The 22,371-nt window shown below is 41.1% G+C and overlaps 1 protein-coding gene across 1 annotated transcript; it reads right to left on the bottom strand.

Annotated features, from left to right (window-relative positions):
* Positions 1-6,445: 6,445 nt before the first annotated feature.
* Positions 6,446-22,204, bottom strand: msna (moesin a). Its single transcript, XM_084449576.1, has 13 exons — positions 22,018-22,204; positions 16,318-16,401; positions 14,745-14,840; positions 14,326-14,600; positions 13,696-13,779; positions 13,203-13,349; positions 11,949-12,045; positions 11,679-11,842; positions 11,292-11,422; positions 10,784-10,944; positions 10,547-10,639; positions 7,760-7,990; positions 6,446-7,541 (listed from the first exon to the last, which is right to left on the bottom strand). Exons 1-13 carry the CDS (start codon positions 22,027-22,029, stop codon positions 7,377-7,379), a joined length of 1,740 nt encoding a protein of 579 aa, XP_084305702.1. The 5' UTR covers positions 22,030-22,204; the 3' UTR covers positions 6,446-7,376.
* Positions 22,205-22,371: the final 167 nt, after the last annotated feature.

Below are 22,371 nucleotides of genomic sequence, written 5' to 3'. Positions count from 1 at the left end.
ACAATTCTTATTTTCATGGGATTGTACACTAATAAAAACATGATATAAATAACATACGTATGATATACTATAACGTATGTTATATTCCATTTCTGCCAAGTCTGTTCTGCTAGATGCCATTCTACATTCTACACATTGCATAGGTATATATACAGCTTATATACAGCTACAAATTATGATGTAGGGTTTGTGTACAGGAAATCTGTTTAAAGCTTGCCCACTTTTGCCTTAGTTTTTCATTTTTGTAGAGTACCCTTATTTATACAGTTCATGCTTTGTATATTTTCAAGCATGTTGTATTTCAATTTAAATGATGAACCCTCATATTAACTTAACTATGGGTAGCTTTACTGTAAGTAGTTATAGATCCATTTTTAAGTATTTCAAGTTTTTAAATGTTTTTATCCTCTATGTACTGTATAATGCTACACGCTTCAAGAGTGAATCATCTTGAACCTGATTGGAGTCATTTTAATTGTTTACCCAGACAAAGTTTTGAATGACAAAGATGTCAACATCATTCATTTCATGATTAAATCCTCATCTGCAAACCATTTTACTTATTTCTAATTGGATGAATATGAATACATGAATATGATGAGGTACTGTTGTACGATAATATGATTACAATATAAAAGAGCTCAACAACAGCAATGTTTGGATACACGAACACCAGGTACAATGTATAATTCAACAAAGCTGGCATCTATTACAACATTTACCATAATACTGAAACGTGTACTGATGTAGAACATCATGCACAGCATCATACCCCCTTTCTTAAATCTCATTGTTCTTGTGTCACTGAGATGCTATAATTGCAGTGTATTCAAGTTCTAGCCTGGGTCCAGAGCAGACATTCAAATCCGCTCACTCCACCGAAGTTGACTGATTCTTCTCAATGAACTGTAACAAGTTGACATTCTGTCTGGTATCAGGCCATTCAAGTCCCCCAGCTCTGCTGCCTTGATGATGGTGACTTAACATACGCTTTCAATTCCACTCTGTCAAGCAACTGATTAAAACTGACCACACTTTCACGCCTGTGCTGGCTTCTCTAGTGAAGACATAGAATCATATTGTCATTATTACTATGATACTGTCCAGAAAAAAAAATTCTAATAAAAAGTATTGTGCTGTGAGATAAAAGAAAGTGTTGTGAGGATTCAGGGGGCCTTGGAAGGGGCCCAGAAAACCAGCCGCCACTTAACAACATACGTTATAAGGGACCCAGTGGAATATCTTTTGCATGCATGGGGCCCAAAATACCAGGTGGGGCCCCTGTTTGTGATGCATCACAAGCTGCCTTTTGATCCCACTGCGTGTCTCACTTCTTGTGGCACATGGACAGTCATGCCATCCATCCATTTTTGCACTGTCACCTGACATCCAAGACGGGACCTGCCAGACAGATGTAGAACAGTTTGAATGCTGCCATGCCAACGTATGAAACACACTTTCAACCCCTAGCACAATGCCACTGTACTGGGCCTCTCTTCAGTATTGATAGTGCATGCTCTGTGACTCCACACTTAACAGCTTCTACTTCTTTTCAGAATTAAAGAGGTCTGTTAAAGAGGATTTCAACAGCTAAATGATATTATGCAAATTATGATGTCAGGTTTGTGTACAGGAAATTTGTTAAAAACTTTTTTGTTGGCCATTTTGTGCTTTGTAGATTTTCAAAAGTTTCTAGTTATAAGGAGGACTGCTTGCTGGACCTCTTGCATGACCAAAATCGAAGAGAAGAGGAACAGTCTTTAACACTACCATACAGGGAGCACAACCACCAGTATTTCCCCAAAGAACCAAGCGTAGTCAACACACCCAAACTGGCCCAGTGTTTAAAACTCTCTCAACATATAATAATTCAACGTACGTCTCGGTGAGCCCATAGGCTAAATCCAGCATATCCACCTCCTCATCCGCCTTTGGTTCCATCTTCTCATAAATATTCTTGTCAAAGATCAGGTGACAGGTCGAACAAGCTAAAGTGCCTTCACACGCCCCTGAGGTCACAAAGACACACTACATTTTCACTTCATATATTGATTATTTCAGTTGATAAAGAACATGGGACCATTCCTGCATACTGGTTCATGCTTTGCACAGCTGTCTAAACAGAAAGAACAGGCCAACTGTATTTATTTTGTATTAAAATTATACAAACATCTTTGATTAGATCATATATTTGCATGTGTACAAGAGGCCTAATATTTTCCTGTGCTTACATACCGAAGCCACTGATGTCCAAGTTTTTGTTGATGACAACGTCCAACAACGATTCTCCTTCAGTGACAGCTGTGGTGGTCTTGATGCCATCTTGGTTAACAAAGTGAACTGTGATTTTTTCTCCTGGCAAGCTGTAAAAGTCAGATTTTTTTCTCAGGCGAAACTGAAAATTGCTGTATTTAAAATGTTAACTATGTAGTCACCTGACCCCACTCAAAAGGATTCATCAAAGGTTTGATTTAGTCAAATTGTGTAGGAAAATGTCATTCCTAACTGTAATAATAGGCTACAGGCACATCGGCTACAGGCTACCAGCTGTGGAACAAATTGGTCCCCAGCAGTAAGGCAAATAACATAAATAGCATACTGTACCTGTTATTCTGTGACTCAGAGTATGACACAGAGTGGGTGTTGATTTCTCTGCCTTGGTTCTTGCAGGCTGAAGTATACATGCGGATCCTGTGGATTGCAGAAATGTGTGGCAGAACAGCCATTCTAGTGAGGAGAAGGGGGCTGAGGTGCAAACACGTTGCCATGTTGCTTGTAGTGAGTCTGACTGAGGATGGTGCATGACAAGAGGCACCAGGAACCTTGATGCACAACCTTGAGTACAGCTCAGTTCACATGAAGGGTCATGGCTTAAGCAGATAGCTGAGAAGGGAAGGGAAGTGGTACAGACCAATGATTCATCAGACCCACAGAGGCTGGAAGGGCACTGAAGCTCAGTCCCCTTAATGAGTTTTCCATGAGTAGTTATTTTCAAGAGGAGTGCATCAACCTCCTACTGTGGTGAAAGCATATGCCTGGTTCCTGCAATTCAGTAGTAACATATTCTACAGGATATTGTGGAATGTTTAGTTGTATTGGTAAGCTTGTATATCCACACTCAACCAATATCTACGTGTTTGCAAACTTTACAGTATACAGTACTTTGTGTTTTATCTTCCATCTTATTTTCCTGTCATTCTTACACTGTATTATACTTGAATTCTTATCTTTATCTTTTATTGTACATGTTTTTGGTTTATTTTATGTCTATTTTTATGTGTAGCACTTTGAGCTACATTTATTTGTATGAAAGGTTCTATACAAATAAAGTGTATAATAATAATAATAATAATAATAATAACAGTAATGATAATAATAATAATAACAACAATAATAATTATTATTACCAAATAATAATAATAATAATTGTTATTGTTATTTTTATTATTATTATTAAATAATAATAATAATAATACTAATAATTATTATTATTATTATTATTATTATTATTATTATTATTATTACTACAGTATGACATCCAATGCCTGGCAGGCATCTTCAGATTCTGTGGCTGTGGCTCAGGAGGTAGAGCAGGTCGTCCAATGACCGCAGGGTCGGCGGTTTGAATCCTGGCTTCTCCTGTCCACACGTCAAAGTGTCCTTGGGCGAGACACTGAACCCCAAATGGCTCCCAAGGCTAGCACCTTGCATGGCAGCTGCCAGCATTGGTGTTTGAATGTATGTGTGAATGGGTAAATGAAAGGCCATTGTAAAGCGCTTTGGATAAAAGCGCTCTATACAGTAAGTGCAGTCCATTCACCAATTACCATATAAATGAGAATTTGGATCCACTCATAAAGGTGAGAGACTTTCAGTAACAATATATGCTTGACAGTCGGAGCTAAACATCATATCCCTCCAGACTCATCAGCAGGCGCTGCAGTCTTTTAGCGCACTGAGAAGTGTCTTGGTCAAGATGCTTTCAAGTGACTTACGGTCAGACTGCACCTCTACCAGCACAGCATACATATTGAAACACTTTCAAATAGAAAGTATCTCAACGAGTCAGAGGTATGAGAATAATAGACTAAAGGACATGAAAGGGTTGACCTAGTTCTGTACGTGGGTGTGAATGGGTTGATGTTCTGTACGTGGGTGTGAATGGGTTGATGTTCTGTACGTGGGTGTGAATGGGTTGATGTTTGGTACGTGGGTGTGAATGGGTTGATGTTCTGTACGTGGGTGTGAATGGGTTGATGTTCTGTACGTGGGTGTGAATGGGTTGATGTTCTGTACGTGGGTGTGAATGGGTTGATGTTCTGTACGTGGATGTGCACAGCCTGGTGTTCTGTATGTGGATGAGAATGTTGTCCAGCTATTCTCCCACCTGATTGATTATGTCTAGTGTGGGATGTTGAAAGTACTGAGGAGAACAGAATAAGCTATCTTCAGTGTAATAAAAAAGGTGCTACAGTATATAGAGCCATTTGTAATAATAGTAGAACCCTTTGAAAAAAGGTTCTAGATAGAACCTTTTCAGCTCCATAAGGTGACATTTTTGAAACCCTAAAGGGTTCTCTCTGTCCAGTAAAGAGTCCTGTTGTATATGAAGCCTTACCAACGTGAAAAAGGTTCTATATGACTCAATAGGGTTCTGTATAGCCCTCTTTAGGGTGTACTAGATGATAATTGACAATGAATGAAATGCAGATGCCGTGCTATAACACTGTGCTATTACACTAGAATTTAGACGAACTGCTATCCATCTTCTTTGTTTAGCCATTGACCTAGTTGCTATGCAACTTGCTGTCCTTCACGATGAAGGCCACTGGGGATCTCTGTGACAGTGACGCATGTGGCAACTTCATGCTCAGTGTGATCAACATTACCTTTATATAATTTATACCTTTATATTTGGCAGAGATATCAGATTATTAATTAATAAATAAAGTCGTTTTCCTTTCAGGGATTATTTTATAATATACAAAAATCAGTGTCGTCCCCCACCCACTATGCCTGTTGTCATCATGCACAGTTTGGTGAAATTGGTCTTCTTCTCTTTGATCTAGGATCATGTACAGTTACTTAATGAAACTAGTCATCTTGTTGATCTAGTAGTCAGTAAAATAGACCTGCCTTGTCAAAAAATGCTACCATAGCGCAAATCGATAGCAGTGATATAAGAGTGTCAAAATATGCTCCCCCATATTCTTACAACGTGGAGTGAGTAGTGGTGTAATATACAATTATTTAGTCAAATGAACTATTTATATTACAATTCATTCACTGTTCATTCACTATTCATGAGTGAGAAAATAGCACCCAGGAGAATGAGCGCTGGTCACTGCCAGAGACACCAGGAGCTTCCAGCCAGCAAACTGGTGCTGCGGGAGCCAACACACGGGCATCGATCACGAGAGCGTCCCACATTAACGTACATGGATGTACTTAAGAAAGATGCAGGGGCAGAATGTACTGGCACACCAGCCAGATGCATGGAGGATTGGGAGGACTGGAAATGCCGATGGAGGGCTCGTCCGAGGACAACCTTGAGAGAGAAATATGCAGCCCCTGAAGTCTTACATAGGCCTAAATATGTTATAGCATCAAATATGTTCCCCATATGCTACCCCACCTGAGAGTTCCGAGTGTTTTGTAGGTGTGCATGTATATATGTATATATGTGTATTCCTAGACATACACTTTATGGACAAAAGTATTGGTGATGCTTGGTGATGTAAGGCCCTCTTTGTAAGGTCTGACCTCACAAATGCTCTTTTGGATGAATGGCCAAAACTTCCCCCAGACACTCCAAAACCTTAGAATGCCTTCCCAGAAGAGTGGAAGCTGATATAGCTGCAAAGGGGGGCGGGGGCAAATCCATATTAAACCCTATGAATTTAGAATGGGATGTCATAAAAGCTCCTGTAGGTGTAATGTGTAAGTGCCCCAATACATTTGTCCATATAGTGTATCTAGACATACACACATCTATATCTATCTATCTATCTATCTATCTATCTATCTATCTATCTATCTATCTATATTAAAAGGGGTTTCAAATACATCTGAAAAAAATGTACATGTACAACTGTTATTCACAATAATGTATTTCTTGGATTTTTCTTATAAGGATACAATCCTTATTTGAAACGTGTTTCATCAAGGCCCTCTAGTGTCCTTGAAGAATATTGCACCCATTTCAGAAGCTTCTAAACATACTGTAGGTCCCATGTTCCTGTTGTCACTACTGTATCAAATGTTTGTATGTACAGTACAATGGAAAAACTAAAATAATTGAAAGTGAAACGAAAGAATGAACTGAGGTTTTCTCTTTCTTTTATTGACAGATGAAGACTTTTCAAGCAGCAAAGAACTTCTGAAATATTCTGCAAAAGATAAGGCACTGCCTGATATTGTAAGAATATGTATCCTGTTTCGGTTTAACTGGTGACCTCCAGTCATTCATATAATTTAATTAACAAAAAGCTATAGGTGCATCTACAATCTCTAAAGATATCCATCTTTTACACATTATCACAACTTGTTACAATGAAAAATCCAAATTACAAAAAAATATTTAAAGGCAGGCCTTGGAATCATTGAGCTTCAAATGCCACATACTGTATAATAAAAGGTTTAGCAAAAGATTGGTATACAAAAAGAATCTCCTAATTACTGTAGCTACTAATGTGCATGGCTATAATAGCAGATCATGTATTACAAGTCAGTCAGGAGTACTCTCTTTGAAACATGGTATTCCAGCGCTGATGTCATGTGGTCATGCACATTTGTAATGATAATAATACTGCATAAGGTTTTCCAAACATGTGACCTTCTCTTAAGAAGACCAACATCTTAAAATGTTTAAAATCAGAATAGCATTTAAAAAAATAACATCCAGATACAGTATAGGTTTCTTTGCTGAAAAAAAATGATTACAGTAGATCCAACCAAAAAATTATCTTCAACGATGACACCTAAAATGTGACCAACCATAACATAGTACAACTTGCCTCCATCCTTTGAGTTTAAAAAAAGAAAAAGGTGGGTGTGGGATGAATCAATTAAATTCAACAATGGTTCCAAATTCAAAAGCTTGAAAAAAGTAAATCAAATTCCATTCCTTCAAACTGTTCTTATATTGCTAAACCCCTCCCTTATGAACAGATGCATCCACCAAATTCCTATTTATGATGACAGTGTTTGCATCATTATTACTGTACAATGTGCTGTTTTTTTTCTCTCTCCAATAATATTGACTTGTCTTGTTTAAGTATAAGGCACTGTAGCTCGTGTATGGCAGGTCTACAGTCTAGAATGAATGGAGCGAGCACAGGTTCGCTGTTTCTGTTGGGACTCTAGCTATGAACACATCACATACACTCAAACTCATCGATGCGCTGCTTGGTGTTGCCTGATCGGATCTGCCTGAGGGTCTTGTACTTGTCTCTTCCCGCTCGCACATTGTCTGCGTGGATGATGTCGTTCTGGGTTTTCTTGGTCTCGTCCCGGGCGTTGGCCAACTCTGAGCTCAAAGCCTGGTGGCAGAGCAAACCCAACGTTAACGCCAGTCTCCTGGAGGCTCACGCCGAAAAGCCTCTCACAGCCCCCCCCCCCGCAACAACACAGGCTGACCAGCGGAGCTTCATGGGCCTTACTGCCATAACCTAGCCACATCCCACACCTGTATTACCAGCTAGTGTCATCCCTTATGTGAATCAGAATCAGATGGACGTGACCAATGGCCGCCACTCACCAGTAGATGTTGCTGCACGCGCTCGTTCTTGTCTGCCTCGGTCATGCGCTCTTCCTCGCTGCGGTCCTTGTAGGTCGACTCGGAGACGAAGTCGGCGCTGGCCTCGGCGCTGCTCTCGTCGTTCTCGTCGTCCTCGTTCTCGGCCTGGATGGGCTCCTGTATGTGGGCGGCCATCACTTTGTTCTTCAGCTCCTCTTTGGTCTTCTCAAGGTCCTCCTGCACCATGGTGGCCTGAGGAGGGAGACACACACACACTCCTGTAAACGTGCACTTTTATTATCTTTGGAGTGCCGTTATCCCCCCTGGTGAGTGTTTATTTATAAGTGCTGTATTCCTATAGCAGAGCACCCACAGCCTCAGAAGGCAACTGGAGCAGTCCTTCTCAACCAGGGACCCACAGACCCCTTGTGGCCCCTGGCATAATTACAGGGGATCCTTGGGAAGGTGTTTAAAATATATACATATATTTTTAGGTCATTTCTACTTTATTAGCCTTACTAGCCTTTACATGGTAAGCGCCCCAGCCCATCGAGCTACCGGGGCGCCCCTAAAATATTTTTGGTTGAAATGTGTAAATAATATTGAATAAGCCCATCATATTTAACAAAAAATAATGCTGCTTTAAAATGAACCAATAGCGGAGCTAACTTGCTCATTCGTGAAATATAATGATTCACAAATGATTCAAACTGATAGCAAATTAAGTGTCAAAGAAGCTATAAAATTTTTAATATTTTCACTTTTTGTGGTGCGAAAAAAAAAAGGGTGGGGGAAAAGCATGAAACTGGCCTATGTTAAAAACATTTTTTTTTTTATATGAATACAATAGAAATGACTGTTATGGCTTCTTATATAGGCCTACTAAACAGACCTGTCGCTAGGGCTCAGTCTGAAGGGGGGCATATGAACTGCATGAGGGAGCTACAATTATTAACTATTTTTGATAATACGATATGCTATTGCATTTGTGCAGCACTGACACAAACTAATTATACTGAGCTCTCTCGTTCTCCTACTGACTGATAGTATGTTGAACTTGTGTTTGTGCAACATTATGCTGATGCCCAGAGAAAACGTTTCTAAGTTTTGAAAAGGAGTTTTCCCATGTTACGGTAGATGTCCTCAAAGTAAGGGTGAGGGTAGAGCCTATAAGCTGTGATGACAGTCAGCATGGCCTGGAGTGCACAGCTCAGCTCCACTCTCAACTCAAATCACACTACATTGGCGTAACTTCATATTCCAGTACGACGGCCATCAAACAAAAAACATACCATTGTTTCTTAATGTCTAGGAATCTTAAGTTAGTATTTTTAATTTAACAGAAAAATGCTATGACTAATAAAAAAAATGTATTAATTAATTAAACTATGCGCGCCAGTGGATGGGACACTAGCACTTTTGGGGTGGCCAGGCCCCCTAAAGCCCGCCCATAGCGACGGCCATGCTACTAAATAATATATATTGCTGGGGGGAGGTGTGGGGTAGCCTGATATCAGACAGAATGTCAGCTCGTTAGACTCCATTGAAATCTTCAAGAATCAGTCACCTTCGGTGGAGTGGGCATATTTAAAAGTCTGGACCCAGGCTAGGGGTGGGGAGTAGTTCAGAATTTTTCAAAATATGCCAGGATCTCAAAAAAGGTTGTCAACTACTAAACTAGAGAATGCACACCTGTTGTACTTCTCAGCACCCCCCCCCCCCCCACTCATGTAAGTCAAACCAGAGGAAGGAATCCAACAGACCTGGGTCCAAACATTCAACTAAACATTCAACTGAATGTGTAATATACAACTCTATACTTAACTCCTGTTATGCACGGAATGGCAAAAACACAACCAATGACATTCAAGCACATGAATACAGGGAACTGCAATCTATTTTATGTTGTTTATGATTCTACAAGGCACAATCACAGGACATGTGGGAGCTATGACCATTTAGTGTTGCATTCTTTCAAAATGCTAAAATAGGGAATGTATCACAATGGGGTGAGATATATCATCTCCAGCCAACAGGATTTCCCTATGGAGCTGCCAGTCCACAGAGCCAGGCTAGCGGTCACTATGACGGCCCTCAGAGAGGGAGGGAGGGACTGCAGACCAGACATGCCCTTCACCAGAGAGACCCTGGGGGATATTTTGGGAGCTCTTAAGGAAAGTACGGTAAAAGAAGATGTGGGCAGCGGGATGCGGTCTGGGTTGCAATATCCATGAGTAGGTAGCAATAATTGTTTGCACATTTCAAGGAAATTGTGTAAAATGAGTTATGCACCACTGCGCCCCTGAAACATGAAGATTTCTAATATTATTAAGAAGAAATATATGTCTGCTCATCTATTTCAGCTAGTATGTCTGCTCATCTATTTCAACTAGTGTGTCGACATTCAATGTTTAAAATGGGGCTCCAAGATGTTCAAGCCTAACCAATCAAAATAAGGTCCAGCAGCTACAGTATGTTACTCCAAAGCTACAAACATACTCCCAGTCACTCACACATGTGTTAAGCTCTGCTTGGTCATATTAATACAGTAGTCAACTGTGCTCTGTTGGACTGCACATCGTTGACTGTGGTGTAGTTAAAGGGGTAGTGTGTACGTATTCCCCAGTGACTTCCGTTGTAGCCCAGTGAGAGCCTGCATAAAATCTGCAGCTAGCTCAATCCTGGAACAATCAGTGAAATGATGGTCTCCATGTTTCAGGTTCATGGTAGACAGACCACAAATAGGGCTAAATGTCCAAAATGGCACACTACCCTTTTAATGTCAAAGTAGAAAGCAGAGAGCCACACCTTCTGTTGCCACTGTGTTGCCTCATCCTCCTTCTTCTGCTTTGCGTCCTCCAGTAAGGAAATCTTCGAGGTGAGCTCCGCCAGTTCTGTGGCCTGGGGGGAAGAAGGTTTTCTTTTATGTTTCTTTCCCCAACATTAGTGTAATAAAAATAATTTAAATGACGACACAGGAAACGACACTGACTGTGAGCTCAATAAATGAGGTCTTAGTGCTGCTGGTGACTGAGAGTAACTGACCAGGTGCTCCTGGTTCTTCATCTGGTTCTCGGACTGCTGGAGCAGCGCCGTCTTGGCCTCCTCAGCGGCCCGGCGCTCCTTCTCCAGGCGCTCAGCCTCCTCCTGGGCACGCTTCCGCTCCTGCTCCAGCTCCAGGGCCCTCCGCGTCTGCTCCTCCAGCTCTGCGCACACACACACACACACACACAAACACGGACGCATGCACATATACAAACACATTTTAGAAATGTGAAGTAAACGATCATTTTGTCCAAGCATTACCTTTCCACTAAGTCTCCAAACCCTTTACATTGTACTGGCTGATAAACACAGACACAGTAGTTTGCATTTAGATAACATGTGCAGTGACTGTTCATAAACATAACCTCCTATTACTCTACATCCAGCTACGACCACAGAGAAAAGGTTTTTCTAATGTGTATTCATTGAGCAGTAATACAGTAGTAATAGCAGTAATACAGTAGTAATAGAAGTAATAGTAGTAATTGTAATACCGTAGTAATAATACCTTGTTGAGCTTTTTTGGTCTGCTCTTCAATCTGTTTTAACCTCTCTATCAGTTCCTCCTTCTCCTTTTCAATCTTCTCCTTTTCTTTTTCAGCAATTTCTCTCTTCTTCTTCTCGTTCTCCAGGAGTGCCCTGACGAGGGGCGTGCAAGGGAGCAAGACATAAGAGAGAGAGAAAGAGACAGCTTCCTGCCATCGCCCACCGGTCTTCATCACACCATCTAGAGACTCTAGAACAGCGCCCACATTTTCACCAGGCCTATCATGGTTCTATATACTAGCTAACAACTGATGGTCTGTAGAGGTGCCGAGAGATGTAAGCTAGAAATCAGACAAGGTAGATACATAATCAATCAATGAATGGACAGTGTGGACATCCTGGCCGTTACCTCTCCATCTTCTTGTGATTCTTCTCCTCCCGAGCCTGGGCCTTCATCTGCTGCACCTCGATGGTGTCAGGTTTGCGACGTCGCATGTACAGCTCGTGGTTGCCCATGCAGAGTGCCAGGATTCGCTTGTTGATGCGCAGCCTTGGCGCATAAAATACAAAATCCTAAAAGAAAATGCGCAATGTAGGGTTAATTCTTCTCAGACAATACTGTTCAGACAAAAGATATTAGTATGCATTATAATGAGTGTGGGTGGTACAGGTTACATACTGGTGCTTTCTTGTCAATGGGTTTAATGACAAACTTCTTGTCATTAAAGGAAATATTCCTGATTTCACTCCATGGGAATCCAATTTTGGGTGTCATTCTGCAGGGAAAACACACAACAATGGAAGCTTTGGATCATGTTTTAAAAATGAGCAGCGGATTAGCAGGTTAGATTTTCGGCAAGATATAGCAATAGACACTTTTAACATTTATTGAAAGGAAAGCGTTTAGTCCCATATGACTGACTGTCCCTGAAGGTCAATCAGAAATGCTCTGCTGGCCATATGTTCTGGGAGTGTCCAGTTGTAGCCATGTCAATTCTGTGCCGTCTGAGCAGTTCAAGATTCACTACGTTTGTGTGATCTTGGCTGATCTTGATCTAAGGGTTGCTCAGCGGAAAATGTTATTTGCTGGTTTCATGTCTGCAGAAAAGACGACTCTTCAACAACGCCTGATATGCTTATTCTGTTGTGATCAGTGATGATTTTGGGCACATTTATTCCATTTGGCCTGTAGAGGGACCCATGGAGACCCACAAGTGGCTGTCATAGGGTGAACCTTTGAACCTTTGACCACAGGTGCCTTGATTTTACATCTCACCTATGGATGTGTTGGCGTCCTCCTATTGGCTAGGATATGCTATTTCAAGCTGTCAAACCCTACTGATCTTTATTGCCTGTTAGCCCTGAAGAAGGTCCTGTGTTGACCGAAACATGCTGGCTTTTTCAATTTTTTGAGCAGACATGATTTAATAAAGTCTTTTTAATATATCCTTTCCCTCGTTTTTTTACTATTTGGAGTGCCTGGTTTTATCCTTGTCTGTTTGGTAACCTAAGTTCCCTTTGTCCAAGAGCACCCAACTAAATATGAACATTACTGGACGATGATTAGAGCCATCCGGCGATTTTGCTCTTAACACCTGATATTTGTGTGATAGATTTTGGATATGCTCTCTACAGAGGAGGACTGTAAACCTTGAATGCACCACCGCCAACTAAACAAAGCGAAGCCCGCTACAGTTGATGCTTGGAAGTCTTTATCATCTGATATTTCTACTCTACTTTTGACTGCAAGATAATTGTGTGTGTGTAATATGTTCCCCCGTTTGACTGAGTTGTCACATATTGTATCTTCTGTGGCATGTCTGTTTTCCACCCATTTGTTGTGGCAAAACATTGTTTTGTTTTGTATTGTTTTTTGGAAAAGCAATACAAAATCATCAGAAAAGAGAAATGCCGTGCTGGTTCCTCTGCTCACTTGTCATTCTGTTCGTAGATGTTGAGTCCCAGGGCGTCCACTCCTAGCCACAGCTCTGAGCCTTTCTTGTTCTTGATGCTGAAGTAGTTGACCCCGTACATCTCCAGGTCCTGAGCGATCTTCAGGTACTCCATCATGGAGTCCTCCCTGTGCATAGGTCAGAGGTCAAATGTTTAAAATACAGCTTGACAGGAGATCTTGTCGCTCATCCTGCACATCACTGTAAGCGAGCCCTCTTAGTCCATCAAAACGATACCATGTGATCAGTGAGTATCCTTTGTAACCTCTTTCAGCTGCTTGCATAGCAGGTGTGTGTGCATGTACATGCGTGCATGTGTGTGTGTGTGTGCGTGTCTGTGTGTGCGCGTGTATGTGTGCATGTACATGCGTAAGTGCATGTGTGTGTGTGTGTGTGTGTGTGTGTGTGTGTGTGTGTGTGTAAGCAAGTTAAGTAACAAAAAGTAAAAGTAAGTGTGTGTGTGTGTGTCAGTACCTGAGCATGCCCTTATGTTCCTCATGCCACACCTGGATCCTCTCCTCCCACTGCTCCTTGTTCAGCTTGTGCTGATCCAGGACTCTACAAGCACAGAGACCACGTCAAACCAGCACAACACCGCACCAAACCCTGAACACTGTGTGATGATTCATTTATCAATAATGATATTGATATGACTCTCATTACCGATTACAACAATACCAGTGTATTAATGTTTCTTTTTTGTTATTGGATTGTTGTCTACTAAAACATCCTTTGTACGTGTTGTTATGATCCGATTAGGGCAAAGGAAACCCGCACCTCAAAAAGTATTTATTTGGAACTAACAAGCCATCCTAAAAAACGTTTTCACTTTTTTAACTTTTGCACTGCACTGCTTTTTGTCCTGAATAAAGGGACCGTTTTCTTTGCTAGATCTCAGCCTCATAAAGTTTTTTGGGATGGCTTGTTAGCTCCAAATACTTTTTGGCGTACGGGTGTCCTTTGCCCCAATTGTGTAACTTTACCCCAGACACCGACGGCCCAACACAAACGTTTGCTCATGTACTGTCTCTGCCTGGAGTCATGACGCAGTATCATTCATCTGATTTAGTTGTTGTGATCTGAAGCCTTCAGCGAGGGGTTCACCTCTGAGGGAGCAGCTTGTCGCTGGACAGGTATCCGGTAGCGTGGTTGTCCTTGTTGTAGTCGGCGTACTTGGCCTGCACGGCGTAGGACGCCAGCAGCACGGCGGTCTCCGCGGGGCAGTAGATGTCGTCGTTGAGGATGCCCTCCTTCACCTGCAGGAAGAACAGGCGCTGGGTGGCCTCCTGGATCAGCTCCTCAGACACGTCCTCGGGGAAGAACTTGGCCCGGAACTTGAACAGCAGGGGGCTCTCCTTCCTCACATCCTGGGCCGTCACCTGGGGCGAGTGAGGGGGGGGGGTCAGAGAGATGAGTAGTGGGGGCGTGACTTGGTAAAAGTAGCTCTTTCTTTTACCCGGCGTGGCATGACAGATGTTCTGGTCCGGACACCTCTACATGGCACAGATAAGACAGGATCTCACCTTCTTATTGAGCTTGAGCCATGTAGAGAAGCCCTTTGTATCCTGGTACTGTAGTCCAAAGAACCACACCTCCCGCAGTCCGATCGTCTTCACAACCTTGGGGGACAAAAGAATGCATTTAGCGTTCTTAACCGAAGTCAATTGTGTCCAGTAAGGTGTAAAAATGGTACCGGTGGCATTCTCATCTCAGCAGTCGAAGTTTCTATTTCACACCCTGTAGTCAATTATGTGGAAAATTAGAGCGTTTCACAGCGCAGATACTGTATGACATACAGGTGAAAATTTTAAATAAAAATAAATAAAAATAAAAAATGTAATATTGTGAAAAAGTCCATTACACAAAGTGAAATATTTCAAGCCTTTTTTGATTTATTGTACAGTATGTTCAGTATCTTCATTTATACACTCAATACTTGGTGGGGGCTCCTTTTGCACAAATTACTGCATCAACATGGAGCGTAGCATGGAAATATTTCACTACATGTGTAATGAATCTATAATATGTGAGAGTTTCACTTTTTGAATTCAATTATGAAATGTGAACTGTATGAAAATAATGAACTTTCCACAATATTCAAATTTTCTGATTGGCACCTGTATAGCATATTAAGCATGCCCCTGAAGACTAACAGTATAGTGGATACCTAATCTTATGGTATGATCAATGACTAGAGGATGGAATCACCAAGTCTTTTGCTCAGATTGTCTACTACATTAAACAACACTTGTAAATATAAGTTTTCCTGACTTCATATTATAGTCAGCGTCACCATAATATAAAATTAGAGATATTTGAAACAATGCAGTGCGTTTTTGTATATATGGCACTGTATACCTGTATATATACCTGCGTCTGATACCAGATACAATAACCAGGAAGGGGTAACGGTATGACTGTCCCCCACAGGCAGAACAGAATGGTTCCCCATGGATAAAAACTACATTTCCTGGAGGGCAAATGGACTGTGTTTACGTTGGCTGTATAAACAGGTCTGGGGGGTGTTCCTTGTTGAGGCGGACATACCGCTGTGCCTACATACACTATTACATCATCATCACTTAATTACACATTTCTCAGTCTCTTCAGACATCAACCTTTCAATCAACCTCGGTATTCAACAATTTCAGACAAAATATTCCGGGTGGATTGATTCTGATTATATTTTGAGATTGCTTGAAATGTAAAACTGTGTTGCCTAACATCTCTTGTCAAATCATAGCATGACACTATAACGAGATGGTAACAAGGGTGCAAATGTTGGCAGGAGGGAATGTATTCCACCCGCTTGGAAAAAGAAAGCTAATGAAAAGGTTGCCGAACAAAGCGCCTTTATTGTCCTGGAAATGGATTTCCTTTGTGCTGCCAGTAGATTCCATGACCAGCATTCTGTTTACTGCCGAGAGGAGCCCAGCTTGAGTCAATGAACAGCACAGAGAGTGAAAGTTTCCTAAAAATAGGCCGTCCAGTCCCCTCCCACTCACTGGGTTTTGATTTCCTTGCTTCCAATTCACACTGATTGGCTCTGAGGAAAAATGACTGAAAATGTGCATGTTAAACTGAAAATATATGTACCTGGTCGAACAGCTGCTTTCCTGTTGTATTGGGCTGGATGGCAAACTCCAATTCAGCATCCATCGTGGTTACTCGCACGCTTATCTGTTCAGGAGTGCAAAATGAAAGACAGAGTAAGCTTAGGGAACTGCCTGTATTAGTGATGTGTTCATGCATTGCAGCATAATTTGTATCAGTATTCAAAGTGGGACACAATCCCCAGGCAGAGAATCTCAACATGAGCAGGATCTACATCATATCATGAATCATCATCATCATCGTCATTTGATGAAACGTTCTGTCAGGCTTGTGATGGGAACATCTCTCTTGAGAAATGCACACTATGTGGGGATAGGCTCGTCACTCCAGAATGGCTTTGTATGGGCTCTGCCTTTTTCACTCAAAGGTCACGACGGTTTAAATTAAAAAAAAGAAAAAAATACAGCTAAGTAGACAAAGCCAATAGTAGGCCCGGTTAACCAAAAAGGATTGAGCAGAGAGATTGTGGTGAAAATATGATTTTCCTTTAAAATGGCTATTCAAAGAACATCTTTATACTGTATCTTCATATGAGATAAAGGTTACAGGTCTACACGTCATGTGCACTCACTGGAGCCTTGAAGCATGAACTGAATACTCATAAGAGGAGGACAGACAGGAGCGACGCCTTAAGAGTCATGGCGTACAGGACGGCTCTTTATCATGCCTTGTACTGACGATTGTGCAAGGAGGAGGTGGACGACAAACGCAAGCATGATCAGCCCTAAGTTTCAGAAAGAAAAAAAAAACAATTGTAGGAAGCACACAGAGTTTGACACTGCACCAGTTCCTACCCTGTACAGTTATTATTAGCTTATTGGAAACACAGTAAAAATCCCCCTGACTTCATAGCAAACCAAAAGAGAATATTTGGTCTGTTGTTCATTATCTCATAGACCATTTACTTTCAAAAGAATTAAACTGTTCTTTGACAGTATTTTAATGGAAATTGTCAATCTCTCCAGTTGTGGTAATTGTGAAAACTGTAGCCCTAGTTAGATCAACTGTGACGAGGAAAGCATTTGAATGAATGATTATGGCTCTTTGAGTTCAACAGAGGTTGAACACAGAGGTTGAACAGAGGTTTATCTTGCATTAGCCTACTGTACTAAGGCACATGTTTCCCCCAGTTCTCTCTCTCTCTCTCTGTCTCTCTCCTCTTCTCAACAGGAAGTAACCACATCCTCTGGTGGCGAGGCCTCGCCAGGCGGAGCCGAACATCCTGTCATGTATCACGCTGCCTCTCTGAACCCACTTAAGCTCAATTCATTGCACCACATTTTTCCATTTCCGCATACACACAGACATGCACGCACATGCACACAGACACAGTCATTTAATTATAATATTTTATTTCATCAGTCCCTCTTAATAGCGCTTCATCTTATGCTGCGATATAACCTTTTCTGTCCTCTCAGAGATGACAGAATCAACCGGCCTGTCTAGGGCAGAATAACTGAGCAGGGCAGAGGCCCACGCCTGCACTGAGCCACAATGGCATGCATTATTTCCCAGCTGTGTGGCTGATTAGGGCTGCGTTCTTTCCCCTTTGTGTCAGCAGGCCCCCCATTCGCTGCTCAGGCCACTTGTCACGCTGCCACTTCCTGTCATCAACAGCGCCCCACACAGGTCTGTGGAGAGCTGAGCGGGAGGTGGGGGAGGCCTGCTGGAGATACCAGCAGAGAAGGCTAGTCCACCAGAGAGAGCGCCCTGGTCCCGCTCTGGGCCTAAACCTCATGTAGGCCTTACAAGGGGCTGGATAGACTGGGCCAGAAACAAGGGTAAAATAAAACTAATGATGGTTTGTTTTCATAGCATGAATTATGTACTGTGACAACAAATGACTTAATAGTGTTGTACTATATTCATTAAAGAATATGAAGCACCTCTTCTTTATAACTGTGCCTGCATATGGGACAGACAATACTATAAGTAAGCATGTTTCACTTCTAATCGACCTACTTTTTGGATTAGTGAGCAAAAACCTACAGTAAAGATGGCAGGATTTTTAGGGAGTGGTTGTCTCAACCATATGTCACAACTTCCCCTATCCCATGATGTCTACAATACATGACAATTATGATTCGCAATATTTACCTTGCATTATAAAAGTGGCATGAAATATCTCTCAAGATTCATCCACTTCGTGAGCAAAATACTGTATTTGTTAACAGGCAATACAAAATGAGATACTACACATCCTGACAATGGAACATTAACATGGGTTAATGTTTTAACCAGACTGGCTGCTTAATATGGCACAGATTAGACCGTTTTAACAGAACTTTGGAACCAACAGGCCTTTAGACACCAGTCTGGGGGAGAAATTATGTTGCTTTCTTGGGTAAAAATAGTTCATCTCAAACGAAAAAGGAACTGAATGTGAATGTTCTGCCTGGTAAGGGTGGGTCTCTCCTCACAAGAGCTACTACTTCTCACAGTCTATTATTAGAACACTCTCAGGACCAGGGCCAGTGATATTTCAATATTTCCATTCTCCCAGTCTTGTTATACTGGTTAGGAAACTCCCCACACAGAGGATCCAACACTAGTATATATTCCTCTACAAGTGAACTGAAATCAGCCACAACAAAATTAAGTAGTATTGCTCATTTGTTCTCTCTCTCTCTCTCTCTCTGTAGAAGTAAAACAAAAGCTGTGCTTTGTTAAAGTTGTTAAACTGTCTTCCACTAGCCTATGTATTCGTCTTATATGGTAGATCAGAACAATACCGTATCAAAATGAAAGGTTAAGAATCAGAAGACAACACAACATCTTCATCTTCAGCTTCACAACATGAAAATCTAAATGTTTAATTATTTCAAATTCAGAGAGAAATCCAGAGAATTAGGTAAACCTCCTTTATGATCAACTTTTGAGGAATGGTCTGCTATATCCGTGAGTCACATTGAACTACAGATTCAAGTAATAATCTCTTATGAAAACAAGCTTAGTAATCTCTTTAAATATATTGAAGTGACCTCTTTTCCATGAAATACATACTGCAGACAGACCTTTTTGTAAATGCACGCGACTCCTTTGCTTGTAATAAAAACCTTTCAATCAAACACTCTTTAGCGCAAATTTACTCACAACCCAAAGATGAACAGAACTTACTGGTTGGAGCCAAGGCTGGAGATATTGTATGGACCTGTTGCAAAAATAACATCCATTTACGGGCTAAAGCCCCCAAAGGTTTGCATTATGTTTCCCTCACACACTCTCTACCGCCTGTAGCTTAGTTTATTACAGATTGTTAATCGGGGCTGTGCTATGTGCACAACAGAGGGCTCTAATCCCCTACTTACTGTACATACCACTTGCCTCTCCACTTCACTTTCTTTTATTGCTTGCTTGTTCAAAACTTTTCAACATAAAGTCCTTAACGTCCCTGTCTTTTCCCATATAATGGGACACAGTTCACAACTACTAATTACTAATATAATTCTAAGCACATATAGGTATAAAGGGATCCACTGATTCACATCTGTACAATCTGATCCATTCAGACAGCTCAGACAGTACTCTGTAGAGGTGAAGACAATAGCCAATGACCAACAACTGTAGCGATATCTGTAACTTCATACATGTTAAGGCTCCATCCAATAAATTGTTTTTTTTGTGGATATACAGTATTATTTGCTTGCTGAATTCACATTCTAACCAATATCCCTGTGGTAGTTACCGCACCATTATGGTACTGTTTTACACCTTTATCACCTTCAGTGTCAGTCAACAGCCCTCAACAGACAAGCCACAAATCAAACTCTGAGACTCTTCAAACTCCAGGCCCCTGTGACACCCATAAAACAGTGTGCCAAATGTGCCTTGTAAAGTAATCTTAAACAAAACTTTGACAGTCTGCCAACTGCAATCTGACTAATAGTTTAGTCTAATATAATATCATAGTTACGAATGAATGCGAAATCTGTAGGGCATAATGTGTGAATAATATTGGCCGAATGATAATAAACAAGGTTAAGGAGATTTTAATGTGATGCTCCTGTAGTGTCAAAGAAATGAATCACGATTGTGCTCTCTGATTCATTATCATCCTGACCATTTGTTAATGCCATAAAGGACATTGAGTTTGTTATGAAATAATCTGCACAGCAGAATAGTTTACAATCTCAAGAGCAGCAGTGATAGCTGCAAGCCATGCTGGAGTTATGCAGAGAACAGAGGGGGGAGTCTGTGCTGTGAAACACCAAATAAGGCTTTCAGTGGCAGCGTCAAGACACTGGGGCCAGGAAATGGCCAGAAAGGAACTGACGTATTCTCAGAAACCTTGAGTCACTACATTGCCGTTCCTTGGGAAGCTAAAACAATGCCAAACGTAGCCCAGCTAAAGTCTAATTCCAAATTAAAGTCATTATAGCTGTGAGACACACATTGATGATTGATTAATATAGCCATGCTTACAGACTTCACATTGACATTGAATGTAATAAATTAACACAAAAGAAATCGAATGCAATGGTCCTAAAATAAGTAATTATTGAGTTCAGCAATGAATCGCTACATTATTTCAGCAAGAGAAATGCTGCTATTAACCTAGTTCAACATAATTCCAGAAGCTCTTGAGGCAGACAAATTAATTCGTTAATTAATGAATTCATCGTTTTTAAAATGACGTGCTGGCATGTGCATTATTATGCGTTAAACTGTATGATAAAGGGTGAGAGTGGAAGTAGGCTACTGCAGATTTATTTCAATGAATTTATTTTAATAAATAAGTAAATTAAATTATTGATTAATTAATAGGCCTGCAAGGCCTATAAGTATGTCGTATAAGTAGGAAAGTATAGGCAACAGATTTAGGGTTTTGGGAAACTATTGACGAACCTATGGCCTAATTGCCAATAGGCCTACATGAACTCGGATTATTTTGATAGAACATTTTCCAAGCTTGACTTAAATTGCTTAATTTTACTTTCTAGGATGCAATAGTTTAGTTTAGCTACTATAGGCCATAGGAAACCACGCCTTCACAATGCAATGGAAAGCGCTACAATTTTCCGGTGCAGTACACATAGGCCAATAATTAACTCTTCTAGTCGCTGTCTTCAGTTGAATACAGAATCTTCAACTTTTTTGTTGAGTAAGGAAAATGAATTCGTATGTCGCATATCTTCCATGACGTGAAGTGAGGCATAAAGGGACACTAAAGTAACCTAGCCTATTTTCTTATGCAGTTCATTCAGAAGCCAATCACGTTTTAGAAGGATGGAGGGGAGGGGGGGGGGGGGCAATGACACAAAATAACGGTTTTGGGGATTGACAGATAGCGTACCCCGGACAATAGAAAAGCATAAAAACATTCCAGTGTGGGAAAACAGATGAATCTCTTCAAAACATGAGCAGACTACACTTCATTCATTTGATGGGTGGACAAAAGTTTTCTCAGCCAAATCCTATGTGCCTACGTGTCGTAGGTACATTTGAAAGTGATCCAATGTAATGAAAATTGTCATATAGGCCTAGGGCCCAGAACTTCTACCATATTACACCAAATGGAAAAAAATTAGGCTCCTACGTGTTGCTAGTCCACCAATTTCTTCAGTTTAACTATAGCCTGCGCAATAGCTAGGCTAGATGAAGTGATGAGAATTCCGAATAACAGGAAAAGATAAGAAAGTTAGAAGGGGGAAATCTTCTCATGAGAAGAAATAGGCTACTCACCGTTTTCGGCATTTTTTCGGGTTTGTGTCTGTTTCACAGATGAGAATTGGACGATATCAACAATGCAGTCAGCAAAAACTTTTGTCCATTAGAGAACGCGCGCAATTAAAAAAAGAACGTCGGCTCGCTCAGTAAACTTGCTTTTATTCCTTTATCCCAGCCTAGAGAATTGATGTATCCTTCTTGCCTTTTCTTTGTTTTGCCTCAAACTAGTATTCTAGAGCTTGATTTCCTGCTAACGGTACTGAGACTGAAAAACCACACCCAGGCCAATGAAGACAAAATGAGTTTTCAGGCTCCGCCTGTATTTGACCCGCAGCCTTTGTCAAAATTCCAGCTAGAACGTGAGCTGCT

Source organism: Borostomias antarcticus (assembly GCF_949987555.1).
Source record: "Borostomias antarcticus genome assembly, chromosome: 15".
Classification (NCBI taxonomy): domain Eukaryota; kingdom Metazoa; phylum Chordata; class Actinopteri; order Stomiiformes; family Stomiidae; genus Borostomias; species Borostomias antarcticus.
Note: the sequence above shows the minus strand (reverse complement) of the source record. Positions and strands in the feature narration are given on the sequence as shown.